At 41.3% G+C, this 24,138-nt stretch overlaps 1 protein-coding gene across 2 annotated transcripts in view; it reads left to right on the plus strand.

Moving 5' to 3' along the window:
• The window catches only part of LOC126173005 (DNA helicase MCM8-like), a 195,180-nt gene that overhangs the window by 59,566 nt on the left and 111,476 nt on the right, over positions 1-24,138 (plus strand). For both annotated transcript variants that reach the window (XM_049920923.1, XM_049920922.1), the window contains exons 4-7: positions 7,975-8,128; positions 19,185-19,441; positions 19,536-19,640; positions 19,722-19,880. In XM_049920923.1, the coding sequence (XP_049776880.1) occupies positions 7,975-8,128; positions 19,185-19,441; positions 19,536-19,640; positions 19,722-19,880 (675 nt within the window). The remainder of the gene's footprint in view (positions 1-7,974; positions 8,129-19,184; positions 19,442-19,535; positions 19,641-19,721; positions 19,881-24,138) is intronic.

Here is a 24,138-nt window from a genome sequence, read left to right on the forward strand (position 1 = left end):
CAGTGAAGAAGAACTCCAGAATTTCCTCTCCAACCTCAACTCCTTTGGTGCCATCAGATTCACCTGGTCCTACTCCAAATCCCATGCCACTTTCCTTGATGTTGACCTTCACCTGTCCAATGGCCAGCTTCACACGTCCGTCCACATCAAACCCACCAACAAGCAACAGTACCTCCATTACGACAGCTGCCACCCATTCCACATCAAACGGTCCCTTCCCTACAGCCTAGGTCTTCGTGGCGAACGAATCTGCTCCAGTCCGGAATCCCTGAAGCATTGCACCAACAACCCGACAACAGCTTTCGCATCCCGCAACTACCCTCCCGACCTGGTACAGAAGCAAATAACCAGAGCCACTTCCTCATCCTCTCAAACCCAGAACCTCCCACAGAAGAACCACAAAAGTGCCCCACTTGTAACAGGATACTTTCCGGGACTGGATCAGATTCTGAATGTGGCTCTCCAGCAGGGATACGACTTCCTCAAATCCTGCCCTGAAATGAGATCCATCCTTCATGAAATCCTCCCCACTCCACCAAGAGTGTCTTTCCACCGTCCACCTAACCTTCGTAACCTCTTAGTACATCCCTATGAAATCCCCAAACCACCTTCCCTACCCTCTGGCTCCTACCCTTGTAACCGCCCCCGGTGTAAAACCTGTCCCATGCACCCTCCCACCACCACCTACTCCAGTCCTGTAACCCGGAAGGTGTACACAATCAAAGGCAGAGCCACGTGTGAAAGCACCCACGTGATCTACCAACTGACCTGCCTACACTGTGATGCATTCTATGTGGGAATGACCAGCAACAAACTGTCCATTCGCATGAATGGACACAGGCAGACAGTGTTTGTTGGCAATGAGGATCACCCTGTGGCTAAACATGCCTTGGTGCACGACCAGCACATCTTGGCGCAGTGTTACACCGTCCGGGTTATCTGGATACTTCCTACTAACACCAACCTATCCGAACTCCGGAGATGGGAACTTGCTCTTCAATATATCCTCTCTTCCCGTTATCCACCAGGCCTCAATCTCCGCTAATTTCAAGTTGCCGCCACTCATACCTCACCTGTCATTCAACAACATCTTTGCCTCTGCACTTCTGCCTCGACTGACATCTCTTCCCAAACTCTTTGTCTTTAAATATGTCTGCTTATGTCTGTATATGTGTGGATGGATATGTGTGTGTGTGTGTGTGTGTGCGAGTGTATACCCGTCCTTTTTTCCCCATAAGGTAAGTCTTTCCGCTCCCAGGACTGGAATGACTCCTTACCCTCTCCCTTAAAACCCACATCCTTTCGTCTTTCCCTCTCCTTCCCTCTTTCGTGATGAGGCAACAGTTTGTTGCGAAAGCTTGAATTTTGTGTGTATGTTTGTGTTCGTTTGTGTGTCTGTCGACCTGCCAGCACTTTCATTTGGTAAGTCACATCATCTTTGTTTTTAGGTATATGTGACTTAATTTTGACTTAGACATATTATTTTTATTTATTGCTATAAACACACCCCTTACCCTATAATCATGCACATCTTTCAGATATAAAGTCCGTGTGTGTTAAATATTTTAGAACTATCTACTTCACATTTTACCCAGACTCGGTACCAAATATACTTTGGATTCCAGAGCTTTGCTACAAGTGATATAGCAGTTAACTGTTAGATTCTTAATATTTTCAATCTCTGTAATATGTTGGTGATCTGAGTTTGTTTTTAGTATGTAGATTGGCGAGCATTTTTCAAATGACTTCAGAATTTCATCTAGCCTTAAAAAGAAAACTTGCAATATTTTGCTAACCAGATAGCTGCTTTCACTGTGTGGTGCAGCTCTTTGCCATGCAGGAGGGGTCCTACAGTTCCGCATCCCATAGTGTAGGTCCAGAAATCTATAGTGAAGAATGTCACATTATCACCAGAGCCTCTCTAATACTGCAGATGGTAAGTTTCACTTGCTGCCTGTGAGCAAAGCCAACAGTTTTCATCATTCCTGCCAGCTACTTGTAGGAAGTGATGATGGCCTCAGAACCCAAGTGATAGGCATTACTGGTACTGACAATAGTTAAGACCTGTAGTTAACTGGACTGTACACCATTGATCTGGTACCACCACATCTTATATGCCTCCCTGGCAGAAGTAACAGGTATACAGGGTTTTCCTTTCTGGCCCTAGGTGCTGTATTCCTAAGGTATCAATAACCTGCCTAACATTGAAATTCCGCGTAGATAACAAAAAAATTTCATTCTTACATGCTTGTGCAGCTTGTTAGCAGCATGTTAACGCCATATATTGTTACTGCAAATGAATTACTAGCTATGTTAGCTAGTCCCATCCTACATTACATAAACGACTCTTTCATAACCGTCAGTGATGTCCTTTTTTTCTGAGGATACTTGTACAGCAGTTGTAATCTATTTTATTATGATCTTGTTGTATACAACTAAGTCCTCTTAGCTTTATTTTTTCTAAATGTCAGTTTCTTTAATCCTTTTATGGCAGTGACTGCCATAACAATCGAAGCAGACAAAATGCTGAATGCAGTCTATTGCTGCAGCAGTTTAATGCTGCCTATGCTGCTGTAGAAGAGTTGAGACAATTGCTTCTTTCTCTTTAAGCTGTGAGGAACACAAGAGACACTTGATTACAGCAGTAATGGTGGACTCTCACCATGGTTTATCATCTGTTCGAACACCTACAAATGGCACTTCAAAGTACAATGTATGGCTTGGTAATCAGTTCCATGTCAGTGCTTTTGGTGGCCTCACACCTCATTTTATAGTTTGACATAAAGCTAAGATATGGTATTTTAATGTAAATATCGAGATTCTGCAATTTCATGCTATGAGACTGAATTGTTGTAGACTGCAATAGTACAAATATTGTTAACAAATATCTGTAAGGCACCCAAAGCCTTTGCAAAGCCTACAATATAAAAAAATTTAGAACTGGTTGCTGTACCAGAAGCAGCTGAGGTTTAGTAGCAAAGTGTTCATGGTGAAGTCAGAAGTTAAAGCAGTTCAGATAGTTTTATTTTTTATTATTATTTTCTTTGCCTCCTTCTTCAGATTCAGGATTATTCATTGACCAAAAAATTTTATGCAATTGATGCCAATAGCAATCCATAATTTTTGTATGTGACCTGAAGTTATTACTCTCCAAAACATAATCAATTAGAAAGAATGTCTGTAATTTGAGAATATAACAGAAATTTACTTGATTGCCTGTGCAATTTTCAGAACAGTAGCCTTGCACATCGTTTGTATGTTTGTAGCATGAGTGGGCACTTAATCATACTGCTGATGCCCTCAGTGTGTGTAGTAGTTGAGTTCCTGTTTGTATCTAACAAGGGGATCTTGCAGACTGGTCACCCTCTTTGATTTTTTTCAGTTATAGTACTTGAAGGTCAGTGACTGGACATCAGTTATCTATGTCATGTATGACACAATTATCAGAAGACTCGAAAAAATAGTCTTGAAGGTAAAAAAACTTCTGAGCAGTGTTAAGGACAAAACATTTGTAGTTCAGTAACAGATTCACCATTAGCTCAGCATGTAGCATAACCAGATTGTAATAACGAAGTCCACAGTCAAATATTGCTTTTTCTTTACTTTTCTTTAATTCCACAATTATTAAAAACAGATGAAAGTGTTAATTATCAAATGTTGAATTGTGATTTTTAATAAAAATAACATATTTTTACTACGGGACATGAAAATAAATTAAAATTTGATAAAGATGTGTGAAATGCCTTTTTGTTTGTTGAATGAGGGGAAATATCTGTTTGATGTGTCACATATTTGTGCCATATTTTAATTTATTGGGAATACTCACATTTTCGAGCAAACAATAACTAAAATTAAACAATGGAAACTCCAGGCAGGAATGTCAACAATGTAGAAAAACACAAGATTACTACTTGAGCCGTGCGTGGCTCGTGTTCCCGCCATCACCTATTTTTCACCCTGTTTTTAACGTACTTCCAGCTCACTACATTAATTTAAATTACTACTGTCATTGAGTTGCTGCTTTGCTAGACCATGAGCGGCGTTAGTAGTGTGTATCGGTATATTCCCTCTCGTTGTATCTTTGCTCAACTGCCTAGACGTTGTCTGTCGCAAACCAGCCCGGGTTGGGGAGTTCGAGTTGCGAGTTCAGGTCTGCCAGTCAGTTGGAATGCGTCTGGAGCGCAGTCTGGACCTCCCAGTTGGGGAGTTGTAATGCGGCACTAGTGCAGTCGGTTTGGAGCAGCAGTGAGCTCTGCGTCGACATGGCTCGCCTGACCATTGCCGCCATGAATCACTTGAGCTGGGCCATGGCCTGGGTGGATCGTCAGTCGGCCAGCCAGTCACCAGCTTGCAGCAGCAGTGAGCCCTGCGTGGACATTGCCTGCCCGACCGTTGCCGTCGCACATCACTTAATCTGGGCTTGACCTTTGGTGGATTGTTGGTCGGTCGGTTGGTCCGAGGACATCACTGTGTGGCGTAGTCGAGTGGGCCGCTGGTGGTCTTTGCGCAGTGTCGGACTCTGTGTGGAGCTGTCCAGTGCGTACGAGCGTTGTCGCTCGCCTTCCCAGGACGTGAAGTTTAAGTGGTTTTGAGCATTATTTTGTTGGTTCTGGAGTTGCTGTTGAGGAGGTTTTCCTGTGAGCAACAACGAGTGAAGTGTTTGAGATAGCCGCCATCAGGTGGAATTGATTAAATTAATTTATCCGTAGTTAAGTGCACCAGCGGAATTTCCTGCCTTATGGCCATTAGTGTTCTGGTTACGTGCCCTGGCCGCTAACGTAAGTCCAGGCAGTGTTCATTTTGGGTGAAGTTAACCGTATTATCTTCTTTCATAGATAAGTGAACCAGTGGAATTTTCTGCCTTGTGGCTGTTACTCTTCTGGTTACCTGCCCTGGCCACTAACGTAATTTTTAGGCAGTGTCTTTTCCCCACCGGTTGTTGCTGCCCAACATGGTGTGTAGTTTTGGCAGCTCAGTTCACATACACGTTTGTTTTGGGATAGTGACACTTGTAACATTTTGGGGCCTTGAACTCTCATGTACTCCATCGTGGCAAGCAAGCATTTGGTCGGTCGGTCAGTGACTGTCCCTCGGTTGGGTTCGCACGAATAAAGTGTAGTTGGACTCACCACCTGTCTCACCGAAGTGAACGAGGGTGACCGATCCACTGGAGCCTCCTGAGTGCCGTTCTCTTAATTATCCTGTTGGCAGTCTTAATGTTGTCGTAATTTAACTTTATTTTATATTTTTAATTTGGCAAGGTTAGTTGAGGGCCTTCAGCCCTGGAAAGATGTTCTCAGAGTTTCCTTCAAGTCCGAACATTATTGTCTTCTGCTCTTGAAAGGTTATTGTAATTTCTTCTGAAAGATTTTACAAGTTATTGTGGGCCTTCCGCTGCTGGTGTTGCAAAAAGGAAATTTTTAAACTTAATGTATTGCTTTACCCGTTGTTGCAATATATATTTCCTTAATTTGCAGGATTTAACTTTGTGGGCTTCAACCATCTTATTGCGTTTGTTTATCTCTTTCTGTGCACCTTGTGAGCCATCAGCCCTTTTAGCATCTTAAAACATTGTGGCCTTCTGCCTTCAGTAATCATTATAGTATATTTAGAATTTTGAAGATTTAATTCAGCGGCCTTCAGCCACTTCACATGCTGATCTCATATATGTATGTGATTTATCTTATTCGTGAATTTAACTGTGTGCCATGTCTTCTCAAAATTGAACTTATTCTAAAGCATCTGTTTGGAGGCCTCCAGCCGCGAAGCGAATTTAATTCTTTCAAAAGTGTATTTGTGAACTAAATGATAATAAATTACAATTGTGAAATTAATCCGACCGCAACTCCCTTGGCCCCTTCCACAACCCTAATTACCTGTTAGCCCTGCGTGATTTAGCAGGCATTTCACAACTTACCATAAAGAAGCCAGATCAAGTTGCAGGCAGGCACAATTAAGAGACTTTATGTAAAGTTTTCGGCCACAGCCTCCATCAGTAAAAGAGAGAGTGGTGTCATTCACATACACAAGTAAGCACACCTCATGCATACACTACCACCAGCTCTAGTATCTTTCAGGCCAAGATGCTGGAGTTGAAAGCCGTGTGTGTGTGTGTGTTTCCATTTGTTAATAAATATGAAATTAAAAATAGTATGCTACTTGCAAGATTCAAATCAGCATCTTTTTCATTATATTCCAGTTACACTATACACTGAGCTACCAGTGAGTTCAGTAACTGACTACAGTTGTTTTGTAACTATTAGCACTCGCTAATCTTCAGAGGCAGTTTTTTCAACTTATTTTGAGAATTGCATCATACTGCTGTAAGGAATTTATGTGTGGGCACTGACATAATTATCCTATAAATAAAAAAATCAGAGTGGGCAACTCCATAAGGTCCCCTTGCAGGGTTTTTAGATTTGATACTATGTGTATACACACATCAAAAAACGTTTTCCATCACCTCGGTTCAGAGAGTTCTGGAACTGTACTGAAAATTGGAAAAGAGATCAACATAAACATCATTTCTGCCCTTTTTATTGCTCATGAAAACCACACATTGCATGTTGTACCATCATACAGTGAGACCTTCAGAGGTGGTGGTCCTGGTTGCTGTACACACAAGTACCTCTAATATCCAGTAGGACGTCCTCTTACATTGATGCATGCCTGTATTCGTTGTGGCATACCATCCACAAGTTCATCAAGCCACTGTTGGCCCAGACTGTCCCACTCCTCAATGGCGATTCTGCGTGGATCCCTCAGAGTGGTTGCTGCGTCACGTTGTCCATAAACAGCTGTTTTCAATCTATCCCAGGCATGTTCGATAGGGTTCATGATGGCCACTCTAGTCGAGCGATGTCGTTATCCTGAAGGAAGTCATTCACAAGATGTGCACGGTGGGGACGCGCATCGTCGTCCATGAAGACGAATGCCTCGCCAATATGCTGCCGATATGGTTGTACTATCAATCGGTGGATGTCATTCACGTATTGTACAGCCATTACGGCACCTTCCATGACCACCAGTGGCATACGTTGGCCCCACATAATGCCACCCCAAAGCAGCAGGATCTCAGACAATTGTCTGGTTGAAGGCATATGCAACACTCATCGGTGAAGAGAATGTGATGCCAATGCTGAGCGCTCCATTCAGCATGTTGGGCCCATCTATACCGCGCTGCATGGTGTTGTGGCTGCAAAGATGGACCTCGACATGGACGTTGGGAGTGAAGTTGTGCATCATGCAGCCTATTGCGCACAGTTTGAGTCTTAACAAGACATCCTGTGGCTGCACAAAAAGCATTATTCAACATGGTGGCGTTGTTGTCAGGGTTCCCACCGAGCCATAATCTGTAGGTAGCAGTCACCCACTGCAGCAGTAGCCCTTGGGCAGCCTGATCGGGGCATGTCATCGACAGTTCCTGTCTCTCTGTATCTCCTCCCTGTCCGAACAACATCGCTTTGGTTCACTGTGGGACGCCTCGACACTTCCCTTGTTGAGAGCCCTTCCTGGCACAAAGTAACAATGCGGATGTGTTCGAACCGTGGTGTTGACCTTTTAGGCATGGTTGAACTACAAACAACATGAGCCGTGTACCTCCTTCCTGTTGGAATGACTGGAACTGATCGACTGTCGGACCCCTCTGTCTAATAGGCGCTGCCCGTGCATAGTTGTTGTCATCTTTAGGTGAGTTTAGTGACATCTCTGAACAGTCAAAGGGACTGTGTCTGTGATATAATATCCACAGTCAACATCTATCTTCAGGATTTCTGGTAATGCATAACTTTTTTTTATGTGTGTGTTTATTTATCTCTTTTTCTTCATACTGTAGTGCACACCCATGTAAAACATCTTTACAATAAATAAATAATAATTCATTTTTTAAATGAGAATATTATTATTATTATTATTATTGTACTGTAGATTATGCGAATTGTAAAAGTATTTTGCTAAGTCATTTTTATATCTTAGGTTGTTTCGGACCAACTCCAAGCTAAGCTGCAGCAGCGAGTAGCAGCGGGATTGAAGGCTCCAGCCCAATCATTAAGTGTTCCTACAATCAGAGCTCGGTTGATAAATTATGAACCAGTCATACAGTTAAAAAATTTGAAAGCAAATTATTATGGTATGTGATGTAGTCCGTATATCTATTTGCTAAATAGTGACAAGTTTTGTTCAGCATTTGGCTTCTTTCAGCTTGTGGCATTTGGCATTATACAGAGATTTTATCATGTTGGTTAGAGACATAGGCTGAAGACAAATTGCACTGAAGCATCGTGTGGAAAATTAGTTGTAATAAATTATATATCCAAGTTAGTATTGGTAATTTATTATTCAGTCAAGGATCATTTTACAGTTGTATAACATTTGTTAGCTAGCTTAGTACAAGGAAAAATGGAAGTCACTTACACAAACATGGGAATATACTCATGTATTTAATGAGGAGCGGCAGATGGTCACCATGGCTTTCTTGGAAGAACCATCCTGTCAGTTTCCTGAAATTATTTCAGAAAACCACAGAAAGTCTAATTAAAGACAACCAGGCAGATCAAGAGCCTCTGTCTTCCAAATCTGAGAGCATACCTATCATACAGTAATATTTGTACATCCCTGCAAGAAGGGAGCATTGTAAACATTAGATGCTAAATGAACAGTGTGTTGTTATTTTTCAGCACTTTTCACTGCACACAATGTACACTGTAACAATAATTAATTCTATAATAGACCAATAACAGCATAAATGTATTACATAATTATTTAAATGACATTGATAAAATAGTTAAACAGAATGACTTGATGGTTACATAATAGTCCCGTTTATTAATAGTTCATTTGCAGAAGAAATGTTGACATTTGTCGTGCACTCGAGGAACCCTTGAGAAGAGTAAAATCCTTTACTTTTCATCCATTTTACAACACTTAATTTTAAATTTATTTATTGGCATTTTCAGGTAGTTTGTTAAAGTAGACAAGGGCAAGAAATTTTTGTTGTTCTGTGTTTTTGCCAGCCTTGCATATGGTATTTTGATTGTATACCAACTTCTTGTTTTACGGTTATGGACTGACCACCATATTTACTTAGGATTTCCATGACAAAGACAAGACAATTACAGATATACAAGCTAGGTACTGTCTCTATATTTAGTCATTTGAAATAATCTCTACGTGATTCACATGCACCAAGTCTTGCAATGCATCTGATGGCGTTCTTTTACTTTTTGAATACTAGTTTTGAGCTTATAGATTTACACCATAGTAGTATTTTATAACTTGGGTGGGAGTAGAAGAATGCAGAATATATGCATATTAAGAGTTCTTTGCTGACAATGTTTCTCAACTTGTACAGCAGATAAATGACATTTGCTACTTTGCCACATATGCTTTCCCTTCCGTCTGTGTGTGTGTGTGTGTGTGTGTGTGTGTGTGTGTGTCCCAATGGAAGTTTTTGGCCTGTGTGAAATCCCAATAGTTTAAGTGTTGCACAGACACTCTCACATGTGCCACATTTTCTGGTGTTTTTGCAGTCCAAGGACGGCCAGTAGGTTTTCTTTTCAGTGCTGAACCTGTCTTTCTAAAGTTTGACATCCACAGTTGAAAAGTTTTTCTATCTGGGACGCGATCACGTCGACTCAAGTTTGAATCGTCTCCGAAATGCTTGCTGAGTACTAATCACTAATTACGAATAAATTCCTCGACAACAAACATGATGCTCACCAAGCCACGCCATGATGCACAGTGAAATGGCACGTACACCACTTTCAAACAAAACGCACTCCACAACAGTATCCTCAATACATCTTGTACGCCGGCTACATCAAATGCGGGAGGTTTTATTGCCGGACCGTGTATAATGTTAGACTGAAACTTGACTCGTCTGTTTACGCATGCAGTATTCTGTTATATTTTCAATTACAGTTATAAGTGATGTAGATCAGTGGTTCAGACATTCTGGATAATTACCTTCATTCAAGAGTTCATTGATTTTTATTTATTTGTTAGCCAATGTATGTTGAAACAGACAATTTTACATTTCAAGTTTTACATCACGTTTAATATTTTACCATCTTATTGCTTGAAATTTGCTTAGTGTTGTCTAAGTGATCTGGTGCCCTTGAAAATAATAAGAAACACTATTCACACTCCATGTTATACAACTCTTCATTATTTACATGCTCTTTAACAGTTTAAAGAATACAAAATACTGAATTTTTACTTTCTTCGTAGCTTAATTGTTACAGTAAGTGATGGGTTTGAACAATAGATGAGGGTAAGGAGATTTGCTGTGTATGTTTAAATTTCTTAACACTGTAAACACATTTATCAACTAACAATTTATGAAGATGCTTCTCAAAAGTATGACTAGGCAAATCTCTCATTGATGGTGGTAGGTTGTTATGTAGATTCATTCCCGTGTGTTTAAAACTACTTTGAATCTTGCACAGTCATGTAAATTCTACATCCAGTGTATTACTGTTTCTAGTTTCATGGGAATGGATAGCTGCTCTGCAAGGTATAGTTTTTTGTGAAAAGAAAACATGTTTTACTGTAAAGGGAAGGTACAATCAATATGTTTAGTTCTTTATAAATCTTTAGACATGATTCTCAGCTTGTAATACCTGTCATTGCTCTTATAGCTTTCTCCTGCCACAGGAACTCTGTTTTAGAACCAGGATAAATGCTCCATAGTTATTGCTTGTTGCAGATAAGACCCATAAAAGGCATAGTAGAAAGATAGTAGTAGCTGTTTACTAATGTTTTTAATTTGTTTAACAAAAAGACTACTCTAGATAATTTGGTACATAACTGTTTGATGTGGCTATTCCAAGTCAGTTTGGGATCCAGGTGGCTCCTGAGAAATCTAACAATGTCACACTCGTGTACTTCTTCATTTGGTTGTGCAGGAAGAAGTACATAGTTTCAGTCTTGCTGTTGTTTAGTATAAGCTTGTTATTGTTGAGCCATGTGCCAAACTTTTCGAGCATTGCTTTTGTTTTTTCCCTCACCCCCTCCAAGTGGTTATCTGCGGTAATCAGGGTAGTGTCATCAGCATATATTATGGACTTCTGAGGTAAGAAATCAGGCAAGTCTTTCATGTGCACAAGAAAAAGAAAGGGTCAAAGCACCAAACTTTATGGTACACCTCTAACAACTGGTAGGGCATTGGATTGATGGTTATTTACCATAATCACCTGAGATCTGCTAGTCAAGTATGGTCTAGTTAGTGCCAGTTTGTTGTTCTTGATACCATAGCATTTTAGCTTTTATTATGAGTATTTCATGTGACACAGTGTCAAATGCTTTGCCTAGGTCTAGCAGTTAGGCAAAACTGAAGGAATTTTTCACAAAACCACCAAGAATATCAGTGAGAAGTGATCCTACTGCATTTACTGAAGACAAACATGTCGTAAACTGAAGCGTGAAGTGGAAAGTAGATTGTGACCCTTAAAATAGCTGCTATTTGTAATTTAATACAACATTATATTGCCTTGGATATTATAGGTATGAGCAATATTGGATGGTAGCTTTCAGGTTATTTAAGTCGATGACATTACGATTTGCTTTCTGATATATTTAACAATATACTCTGAAGGATCACAGTAATTCTCCCCTTTGCAGTAGCTGAACTTAACTGTTGATACAGTGATAACCTCCGTGATACACAGTAAAAATCCGTCTATTAATTCACTGCTTATTAGTGACAGTGATGCCTCTGCTTTACTCACATCCTCCACGTCATCATATATTTAGAAATTGACAAAATGTGCACTTTGAATGTTAGGTGGCATTATTTCCTTGTGTGCTTGATCATCAAAAGTTACTTCTGTTTTAATAATTCCCCATTTAGCTTTACATTTATTGACCGAGTTCAGTATACAGTATATGCATGATTTGCTTTTCACTTTGCTTCATTTATTTCAGGCTTGTAATGATTCTGCCCTCATCCCCATTGTCAGCATCACTATGCATTTGACCTATTGTAGTATAGTAGCATCACTATCCTTTTTGTACTTAGACATCGGGTGTACCAATTTTGTAGATTTTGTCGTTTAGTACAGGGACTCTTCTTGTATAGCATTTAGGACAACATGCTTCAGAGTTAACGTATCTAGAAATTTTTGGTTGATTCATTAGCATCTGCATTGATTATTATTTTATCCTATTTTATTGAACTGGTTTATCTGTGAGACATTAATCAATCTTGTAACACTTCTCTGTTCAGTACAGGTTTGGATTATTTTACTATTGAGAGTTTGTCTGAGTCATAGTCCCTCATGATTGGAAATGCTGTTTGACTGTCTAAAATTCTGTTTTATTTAGGTGTAAATTACATATATTATCTAGAAATACTGCCTGCGATATGGGTTTGTCATTTGTGCAACAGAAATTGATACTTTAATATATTTAGCAAATAGTTTACTTTTCTATTTCTTGACCTAATGTCTGTATTGGAAATTCCTGGATGGAAAAATACGCAAAATAAAGGAAAGGCAACCACTGCATATTTTAGAGGACTGGTGAGTCACACACAAAAACATGTAATAATGAGCAGTTAAAACTAGCTTTCAAACTCTTGCTGCTCCTTTAGTAAGAGGATGGACACACACACACACACACACACACACACACACACACACACACACACACACAGTATATGATGTGGATAGGGAACCAATGGTGGAGACAGAAGAGAGATTTGATAAGTTAAAATGAGTCAGAGCAAAAGAAGTTAATGGAGGTTTAGGCCAGGGGGAGTGCAAGGGCACAGGATGTGCTGGAGGGACAATTACCACCTGTGTAGTTTAGAGAAACTTGTGTTAGAATGGAGTATCTGAAAGGCCCGTGTAGTGTAGCATCTTTTGAACTCATTAGTGTTGTGGTGCACAGCACGTTTAGTGACTGGATGATCAAGTATGCGGTTTGCCACAGTTTGTAGCGGCCGTTCATGCGAGGGGACAGTTGGTTACTTGTCATGACCATTTAGAACAGTGCTGATATACTGTATTACATGGCAGCCTTCACATGTGGTCCTGTCTGTAATTGGGTAGGAGATGCCTGTGTCTGAACTGCAGTAGGAGGGCAAGGGGGGATGAATGGGACAAGTCTTGCGCCTGTGTCAACCACCAGGGAATGACCCATGGGTTGCAGGATTGGGAGCATAATTGGAGTAGGGATGGACACCATGAATCAGTGTTGTGTTCATTCCAGGTGTGAGACCTACCTCCACATCCACCCATCACTTCCTATCACAGTCCACTCACAGCCATTTCTTACCCAGTAAAAGGCAGGGCCACACGTGAAAGCAGCCACGTTATACACTCCTGGAAATGGAAAAAAGAACACATTGACACCGGTGTGTCAGACCCACCATACTTGCTCCGGACACTGCGAGAGGGCTGTACAAGCAATGATCACACGCATGGCACAGCGGACACACCAGGAACCGCGGTGTTGGCCGTCGAATGGCGCTAGCTGCGCAGCATTTGTGCACCGCCGCCGTCAGTGTCAGCCAGTTTGCCGTGGCATACGGAGCTCCATCGCAGTCTTTAACACTGGTAGCATGCCGCGACAGCGTGGACGTGAACCGTATGTGCAGTTGACGGACTTTGAGCGAGGGCGTATAGTGGGCATGCGGGAGGCCGGGTGGACGTACCGCCGAATTGCTCAACACGTGGGGCGTGAGGTCTCCACAGTACATCGATGTTGTCGCCAGTGGTCGGCGGAAGGTGCACGTGCCCGTCGACCTGGGACCGGACCGCAGCGACGCACGGATGCACGCCAAGACCGTAGGATCCTACGCAGTGCCGTAGGGGACCGCACCGCCACTTCCCAGCAAATTAGGGACACTGTTGCTCCTGGGGTATCGGTGAGGACCATTCGCAACCGTCTCCATGAAGCTGGGCTACGGTCCCGCACACCGTTAGGCCGTCTTCCGCTCACGCCCCAACATCGTGCAGCCCGCCTCCAGTGGTGTCGCGACAGGCGTGAATGGAGGGACGAATGGAGACGTGTCGTCTTCAGCGATGAGAGTCGCTTCTGCCTTGGTGCCAATGATGGTCATACGCGTGTTTGGCGCCGTGCAGGTGAGCGCCACAATCAGGACTGCATACGACCGATGCACACAGGGCCAACACCCGGCATCATAGTGTGGGGAGCGATCTCCTACACTGGCCGTACACCACTGGTGATCGTCGAGGGGACACTGAATAGTGCACGGTACATCCAAACCGTCATCGAACCCATCGTTCTACCATTCCTAGACCGGCAAGGGAACTTGCTGTTCCAACAGGACAATGCACGTCCGCATGTATCCCGTGCCACCCAACGTGCTCTAGAAGGTGTAAGTCAACTACCCTGGCCAGCAAGATCTCCGGATCTGTCCCCCATTGAGCATGTTTGGGACTGGATGAAGCGTCGTCTCACGCGGTCTGCACGTCCAGCACGAACGCTGGTCCAACTGAGGCGCCAGGTGGAAATGGCATGGCAAGCCGTTCCACAGGACTACATCCAGCATCTCTACGATCGTCTCCATGGGAGAATAGCAGCCTGCATTGCTGCGAAAGGTGGATATACACTGTACTAGTGGCGACATTGTGCATGCTCTGTTGCCTGTGTCTATGTGCCTGTGGTTCTGTCAGTGTGATCATGTGATGTATCTGACCCCAGGAATGTGTCAATAAAGTTTCCCCTTCCTGGGACAATGAATTCACGGTGTTCTTATTTCAATTTCCAGGAGTGTATATCAGCTAAGCTGCAGTTACTGTACACCATTCTATGTGGGCCTGACAAGTAACCAACTGGAATGAAATTTTCACTCTGCAGTGGAGTGTGCACTGATATGAAACTTCCTGGCAGATTAAAACTGTGTGCTGGACTGAGACTTGAACTCGGGACCTTTGCCTTTTGCGGGTGAGTTCTCTTCCCTCCAACTGAGCTACCCAAGCACGACTCGTGACTCGTCCTTACCGCTTCAATTCTGCCAGTACATCGTCTCCTACCTTCCATACTTCACAGAAGCTATTCTGCGCACAGAAGCTCTTCTGCGAACCTTGCAGAACTAGCACTCCTAGAAGAAAGGATATTGTGGAGACATGGCTTAGCCACAGCCTAGCGGATGTTTGCAGAATGAAATTTTCACTCTGCAGCAGAGTGTGCACTGATATGAAACTTCCTGGCAGTAGTCACGACGGGTCGTGAGTCGTGCTTGGGTAGCTCAGTTGCTAGAGCACTTGCCTGCAAAAGGCATAGGTCCTTAGTTCAAGTCTCGGGCCAGCACACATTTTTAATCTGCCAGGAAGTTTCAAGTAACCAACTGTCTTCTCACATGAATGCCCACTGACAAACTGTGGCAAACCCTAACTTTGATCATCCAGTTTCAACCATGCTGCACACCTCGACACTAATGATTTAAACAAGTGCTGTACTACTTGGCCGTTAGGCTACTCCCTTCTGGCACAAGTTTTTTCGAACAATTCGGGTGGGAATTGTCTCTCCAGCATATCCTGGATTCTCGCAATCCCCCATGGCCTAAACTTTTGCTAACTTGTTCCCCATTGCCTCAAGTTACATTTTCTGTTATAACTAAAAGCCACGCCACTGCTCCCCTATCCAGATCATGTACTGCCTTGCCTCACTACTCTGAACAGTTATTACTGACCTGCACTGTGCAAAATGTAGAACACAAAATGCTTTCTGTTGTGTTGACACGATTTTTACTAGAACTGAAGTGGGTGTACATTGCTGCTATCTAGTGAGAACCATATAAAACTCGATAGTTTTCCTTTCCAACAGTACTTCGTTCACGCACGTATCTCAAACAACGTAATAGTTACAATTTTTTTCAAATTGGATGATTCTTTTTGATACACTCTGTATATTAATCACTGCTGGCTACTTCTGTAAAGTACATCAACAACAAATTAAGGCTACTGCAAATCTACTACACTAATATTTATGCTAATTAGATGTAGATTACATTATGTATGCAAAGGAAAAAACAGCTACTTTGAGAAAAGCCACTGTTCCCCGTTCTGTGCTCTGCAGCTGCTGTTTTAATCTAATACTCATCTAATACTCACTATTGTTTTCGATGATAAAATTGTCATTAATGAATTCTTCAATAAGTCAACATTTTTCCACTAGATCAGTAAAGAGCAGCCTTTTCAGTGAGTATATTCTTATCTCTTAGTTTTAACCATTTATTTGCTGGTGTTCAGTAGTAAAGTTTCAGTCTGTACAGCAATTCTCAGCCTCTCTGTATGAGTCTTATAATAATGCTAGAAATGGAAAGTTTGAACTAAATATTGTGTTTTATTAGAGAAAATCAAAATCTCATAAATCTGCAGGTGAGCAAGTACTTTCGTATTTCTTTACAATGCATATGTTAAGTACCGCAGTTACAAAATAAGTGTTATTTATAGACAACTTAATATATGGAATAATACAGTGTTTACTTCCTTGATTACAGAAGCTTCTGCTTGGTAATATAATTTTAAATGATGCAAGCAATATTTGTTTTTATGACCTTATGAAACCTAAAATCAAAATATAAGCGACAACATCCCTCTTAGAAAAGAACTACAATGTACTGCAGTTTTAACTGGCTACAAATAAAACTCAAACTAACCTTTGTTCATTAAGAGGCATAAGTGATATTATTTATGATATTATAGTTAATGTAAAAAAAAAAATAATAATAATTGGCATGCAGTTAGTTCAGAGACTCCTAGAAAACGGAACACAGTTTGTTGTTCTAAACAGGGAAGTATCATCAGGATTGAAAGTAGCATCTGGTATACCACAAGAAAGTGTGATCGAACTGTCACTGTTCACAATTTACATCTATACGACTGTGCTAACTGTTCTTAGCTATCCGGGCCTGTTTGCAAATGATGCAGTTACGGTGTGTAATCTCCCCCTTCCTTCTTTGTTGCAGCTGTTGTTCACGATGAGCAAAGTCTTTTCTGAAGACTCGATAGGAGTAAGATTATGATAAGCTTTTTAGTCTACTTATTTGTTCTTGTAGAGTTGTCTCCAGTTCTTCATGTCTTGGGGTCAGATTCTTGAAGCTGCAAGTCTCACATTTTAGGTCTTCATGATCCAGTTGATATAAATAATTTTGAATAATGTTATTGCAGAATTTTTGTTTTTATGTTAATTTATTCTGTCACATTTAGTATATCACAAAGTGTTTTGGATTTTCACATTAACAAAGCCAAAATTACATTGTTTGCCCAAAATACAAAAATACGTCTGATCACATCAGAGTTATGCTTACTACTACCTCACTCTACAGTAATAACAATATTCCAAAGGGTTTACAGTTTTTCTTGACAAATGAATTTCTATTAATTTTGATTATTATTTCATAAATGAATCCAGAAATAAACATAATAAACAGTACTAGATTGCGTAACTCATAATAGAAATTTTAAGTATGCCAGATAATTCGTTATTTCAATATTTCTAAAAATAAATATATAAATATTACATGTAGATTCAGAACTAGAATTTATCGATTGTAACATCGAAAATAAAGTAATTCCTTCTCATAAATTTTAGCTTCAAATATAATATATTGTGTATACAATTATATGAAATTTTTTTCAGAAAAACACCTGAGATAAAATGGACCTGTCCAAAATTTGAATAATATTACTGGTATCGACTACTACTGTCGAGAAAAAGTAATGCTATACGAGGATGTCCCGTTACAAGTGCAATGTTTGAAAATTGTTACAAAATGAGGGATGACTTGCAGATAAAAGCATAATGAACAGATTGGACCACATTACTAGTTGAAAAACCCTAACATCATTTGACTACACAATTGGCAATCAATCACAGCAACCAGTGACAGCTATGTTATATCTTGGAGTAACTGTTCAGAGATTGAAGATCGAGCAACCAATGAAGTTCTCTCTATTGGTAGGCCGATTGAAGTGTGAATTTTATTGAAGAAATCATAAAGAGATGTAGCTCACCAATGAAGATATTCACATATAAAACCCTTTTTTCACCACTTCTTGAGTATTGATCACTGAACTGAGACCCTTACTAAGTAGGATTAGTGGGGGACAGTGAGAGGAGGTAGGAGAGGAGAGAAGAAATTCAAAGAACAGCTGTGCAATTTGCTACGAGTTTCTCTAGTTAGTGTGAGGCTGTCACACAATTTTCAGTAAACCCCTAAGGGAGAGGCTACAAGGAAAATGCTGTGCATCATGGGAATAAAATATTTCAGTAAAAGTCAAGAAACACATTATTTCCTTACACTTTTAATTTGCTTATTGAACAGGAGAAGTACAGAAATTTTGATACTGAAGAGGGATGATGCAAATATTTCATCTTGTATATCTTCTGCAATTGGATCAGGAAATTAGAGGAAAGGTGTGGTGGGTAGGGGACAGATGAGGTGTACATTCTGCTAACCATATACCATCCACCAAAAAACCATACAGAATTTTGACTGTTATCTTGTTTCCAGAATAATGTACACTGGAGAATCCTCCTGCTGTCCATACAGCACTAGGTTGGAAATAAAAATTTGTGGAACTTTTGCAGGTTTCAGTTTACATCTCAAGTTTTCGTAGTCATCAATATCATTTTCAGAAAGCATATATGATGGACAGTACAAAATATATGTCTTTTGGTTAAATTCAAAATGACTGTGGACATTTCGCATAAGAATGGAGATCTCATATCTGGCAGTCATAGATACCAGCTAAAGACATTTTTGTCGTTAATTAAAGGTGTCATATTGGCAGCAGATGATCCTTAACATGATACTGGCTGGTAAAGAGAAGAGTTGGTGCCATTTTCATATCAAACTATTGTGTATAGTAAATGGACCAGTTACTTCCCAACATATCATTTCTACAATAGAACTGTTAGTAGAACATTGTTTTTTTGCTGGTAGTTTCGGTCACTTTTATCCACGATGTAAACATAGTCCATTTGTAAGTATTAGTAAAAGTGTATTTGATGCAGAAAATGTTTGTCATCTTTCCTGAAGGTCCCTCTCAGTATTTTTATAAGGGTCTAATTGTGTATTATGCTGTCTGCTTATAATTATCTTTTTAAAATTTCTTTCCCCTCAATAAAGATAAGTGAGTGGCGAAACAAGTATTCTTTATTTTGCAATATATTATAGTATGATGATTATTTTTATTTTTTTGTCTGTGTAGGAAAATTAGTAGCTGTGCATGGTACAATCATAAGGGTCAGCAGTGTAAAACTTCTATGTGTGTGGATGGCATTTGAGTGTAATATATGTCATGGCATGCAGTGTGTGAAACAACCTGAAGGAGTGCTCACAATACCAACAAAGTGCAGAACTGGAGGATGCAGAGGAAGAACTTTCACCCCTCTTCATTCATCTCCATACACACAAACTATTAATTGGCAGTCAGTACGTTTGCAAGAACTAGTTGCAGATGACAGAGTAAGACAGCAATTCACTTATTTGTAACTTTTGAGAAACTTAATATTTTCATGTACAATGGTTCAATAATTAATGCTATAGCACTGATTCACAGCGTGAAGGTGGTAGGGTCCCTCGCACTGTAGAATGTGAGCTAACGGAGGACCTTTTAGATTCGTGTGTTCCAGGGGACGTTGTAACTGTTATTGGCATTATTAAGGTATACACAGATATTTTATTATTTAAATAAAAATTGCTGTCCATTATTTTATTGGAATAATATAAGCTGAATGTATTTCAGGTCCGGAATAATGAAGAAAATCATAAACGTAAGTCACCCAGCATGTTCCTTCTCTACATAGATGCTGTGTCAGTTGTTAACAATAAGAGTCAATCTTTGGAGGAGAGAAAGTCTGCATTTGGTGTCAGATTAAATGCAAAGGATTTCTATGCTGTAAAGGTAATATTTTTGTTTTTACAGGAAAAATTGTCTAATTATCTCTGTCTAAATTATTTGCTGTTAGTAAATAATACTCCATCTTGAAGCAAAGTATGTAAATTTAACACTAGCCACCTGTCATTAGTTATACCGGGTTGTTATAGTCTATATAAGTACTTTGTTGTTTTCCAAAATATTTCTTATTTATGCAACTTCTGCATACAAAGATACAAAGTTGGGGGCCCCAACCTATTGCAGTCCATTCTTCCTTCCCGTGCTGCGTTTTCTTCCCCATCCCCCTCCCTCCCCGTCCTCACTCCTCCCCCTCCTCACTCCTTCCCCTCCTTACCCCCCGACCCCCGCCACTTCCCTTCTGCATCCCCCACTTCCCCTCTCTGTGTTCTTACTTATGTCAACCTGACTATCCACCTGGTTTTCTGTATTTCTTGCAGTTTTGTTCCCTTTGCCTTTTCTTTTTCATCCTTCCTTTTTGGCGTTTTTGGTGCCTTTTGACATCCACTTCTAAATTTTCTTTCCATAGTGTGAGCCAATTGAGGAAGAACGCACTCCCTAGAGTCTACATTATAGATTCCTCTCCCTCCTTCCTCCCCCTCTTCCTTCCCTGCTGTAGCCTCCCTCACTCCTGGCTAGGTCACCAATATGTGTAGCCAGTCAGTGTGATAGGGTTGTTATATAACAATCAGCTGAGCCCCCTGACAACACAGGGAACACACTTCTTATACCTGAGCTGTTGCTTCCCCATGTATGCCTATGAGTAGTTGCTTGTCATTCTGGACCATTGGAACTCTTGGCAACGGCCACCATGCCAGACGGCCCCTGCAGTGGCTGGATGGCACCCATGTGGAGAGCCCCCAATCAGAGTGGGTGATATCAGGGTGGATGCTTTGCTTATGAAATGTAGAAAATTCCTAAAACTGGCCATTCTTCTATAACTGTCTCTTCGGTTGGTAATGGATCATTAAAGCTGCTTCTTCTGAAGCTCCGGCCTTCCCTTCCCTGGTTACAACGTGGGAGGACAGCCAGGCTCGCTGGCTTGGGGTGAAACACTTTTCCCACTACTTCATGTGTACTAAGACAGATGGGGACACATTCACTGTCACAAAGCCATTATTTTTTGTGATAAATTTTAAAGACAAGTTTGGCAAAGTGGAGTCTCTCCACAAGATGCAGTCGGTTTCACTGTTGATCAAAACTTCTGCCACCTAGTCTGCAGTCCTTCTTGCTTGTAATGATTTTGGCGACATTCTGGCTTCCATTTCATCTCACCAGTCCTTGGATATGGTTCAGGGAGTCATTTTTCATAGGGCCCTCATGCTTCAAACTGATGAACTCCAGGCCAATTTGGAATGATGGGACATTCATTTTGTTCAGAGTGTTCAGAAAGGTCGTAAGGACAATGGTATTCACACTGGCGACTTGTTTCTGGCATTTGTGGGTGATACCCTCCTGGAGAAGTTCAAGGTATGTTTTATCGGTGTGACGTGAAGCTGTATGTCCCGCCCCTCATGAGGTATTTTGGGTGCATGCATTTCAGGCACATATCTTTCCACTGTACGGTGGACCCTCTATGCGGCGAATGTGGACACCCACTCCATGAGGGCAGCCCGTGTCACCCCCCCCCCCCCCTTCTTCAGCACCCATAGATGGTGTGACTCCCCCCTGGGACCCCTCCCACCAGTGTCCAGTGTCTCTCAGGCCGGGTGCCTGCTACCACATCTTGGCCACAGGACACAAAGTCTGTACACCCTAAGGTTGCCCACTGTCTTTCAGTTCCAAATCTTGCAGAAGCCTGCTCTCCTTCTGTGACCTGCCCTTCTCAACTTATCAAAAAGAAAGATAAGTCCCAAGCCAAATACCCCCCTCCCCCCCACCCCATGTCCCCACAGGTGAAGTCTCCCCCAGTCACAACCTGAGTCTGACCTCTTTTTTGTGGACGTCACCCTGTGCTTGTTGGTGACGAATAGTGACCCGATGGCCTGATTGACTCCTGCCCGTTCGCTTCCATTTTGGATACCCACTCCATGCTTATTCAGTGGAACTGTAGTGGGTACTACCGTCACCCCCCTGAGTTGCATTCCTTTATTGCCTTTTACTTGGTAGCTTGTGTCGTTTTCCAGGAATATCATTTTACTGATATTCACTCACCGAACTGTCATGGGTTCTATGCTTTGTCAGAACTGGGTTGCCTCTTCGAGGGCTTCCGCTGGCATTTGCACATTGATCCATATGGACATTGTTGGTACATGGATCCCATTTTGTAGCACTTTGGAAGCAGTTGCTATCCAGGACCAATTGGACTGTGGAGTCATAGTTTGCAATCCCTCCTGACAGGTCATCTACAGCTGCTGTCCTAACTGCCCTCCTTCAGCAACTGCCCCCTTCCTTCCTCCTCATTGGAGATTTTAAAGCCCATTACCCTTTGTGGGGCTGTGCTTCTCCATCTGGTCAAGGGCTCCTCTTTGGCCAATTTCTTGCAGACCACGACCTGTGCCTTGTTAATGATGGTTCCCCTACACGATTTAGTGTTGCATATGGCACCTTCTCTGCCAGTGATCTTTAGCTTTTTTTCCTTCTTCACACTGGTTGCCACACGACGTCTGTTATAGTGACCACCTCCTGTTGATTCTCTCATTCTCATCCCACCTCCAGATAACCAGGTTACACTGTTGGGCTTTCCCCCATGCTGACTGGCCTCTATATACCTCACAGGTCATGTTTACATCTTCTTTTTCAGATTGTATTGATGGAGTCATCTGTGATCTGTCAGATAAAATAATCTGTACTGCCGTCATTGCCATTCCCTGCTTGATGGGCCCTTGGGCCCTTTTCGCTGTTGGCCAGCCATTGCCACTGCAATCTGTGATCATCATTGAGCCATATTAGCTTAAAATGTCTTTGTATCAAAGCCCGTTACTTAATAAAACAGAGCAAGTGGGTGTGTTAGGAACATTTTATCTTCTCTCTAGGTTCTTCTGTCCATTTGTCATGGGTGTGGGCTACACTCCGCACCCTCCAAGGTTGAAAGTGGCAGTCTTCCATCATGGGTCTCGCCCTTCCTGACGGCCTTGGTACAGATCCACGAATTCTTGTGGAACACGTAAGGACCCATTTTGTGACAGCATCAATGTCAACCTCCTTTCCAGGCCCCTTCCTCCTCTGGAAACAGCAGCCTGAAGCTTCCCACTTAGGTTTTACTTTTGTCACGTGGAATACTACAGTGAACCTTTTACTGAATTGGAGCTTCTTCTGGCACTCTTTTCTTCCCACAATTCAGCCTCTGGCCCTGATTCCATCCATAACTAATTGCTTCAACACCTCAGTCTTCTACAATAACAATATCTCCTCCGGGTGTTTAACCGTATTTGGCTCCAATGCATTTTCCTCTCTCTAATGGTGAGACAGTGTTGTGGCTCTTGTCCTTAAAACTGGCAAGGATCCAAAATTATATTACAAAACCAATAGTCAATGGCCTCTCAGACCATGACATGCAGTTCCTTATGTTAAATGTTAATACTGAACAGGATATAAAATCTGTTAAATCTGAGCTCAAGAGGGTAATCAGTAAGCCAAAAATTGATTATTTTAGGACACTCCTCAGAGACATTCACTGGACTGATGTTTACAGTGCTCATGGCATGAATGAAAAATATAACATTTTTGCTAATAAAGTGCTTACCTTATTTGAACACTGCTTTCCCCCAAAACTTACCAAGGTTAGAGCAAAGTCTACAAAGAAGCCATGGATTACTCGAGGAATAGGGGTATCTTGTAAAACAAAAAGAAAACTGTATCTGTCAATCCGAAACATTTCCAATGTTGATGCTATAGCGCATTATAAGAAATACTGCAAAATATTAAAGACTGTAATACGGATGTCAAAGCAAATATATTACAAGGAAAAGATAGTCATATCAGATAACAAAATAAAGACAATATGGGATATAGTGAAGGAGGAGACCGGTAGAACCAGACATGAAGAGGAACAAATAGCATTAAGAGTAAATGATACATTGGTGACAGATGTGTATAGTGTTGCAGAACTTTTTAACAAACATTTTGTAACTGTTACTGAAAAGATGGGGTTGTCAGGTTCGGTAGATGCTGCTATGGATTACCTTAGACCAGACATTTCAAGTAACTTCCATAATATGAATTTGACCCTCACTACCCCAACAGAAATAATGTCCATCATAAAATCTTTAAAATCAAAAACATCTAGTGGGTATGATGAAATATCAACAAAGTTAATTAAAGAATG

This window comes from Schistocerca cancellata, chromosome 1 (assembly GCF_023864275.1).
Source record: "Schistocerca cancellata isolate TAMUIC-IGC-003103 chromosome 1, iqSchCanc2.1, whole genome shotgun sequence".
In the NCBI taxonomy this organism is placed as follows: domain Eukaryota; kingdom Metazoa; phylum Arthropoda; class Insecta; order Orthoptera; family Acrididae; genus Schistocerca; species Schistocerca cancellata.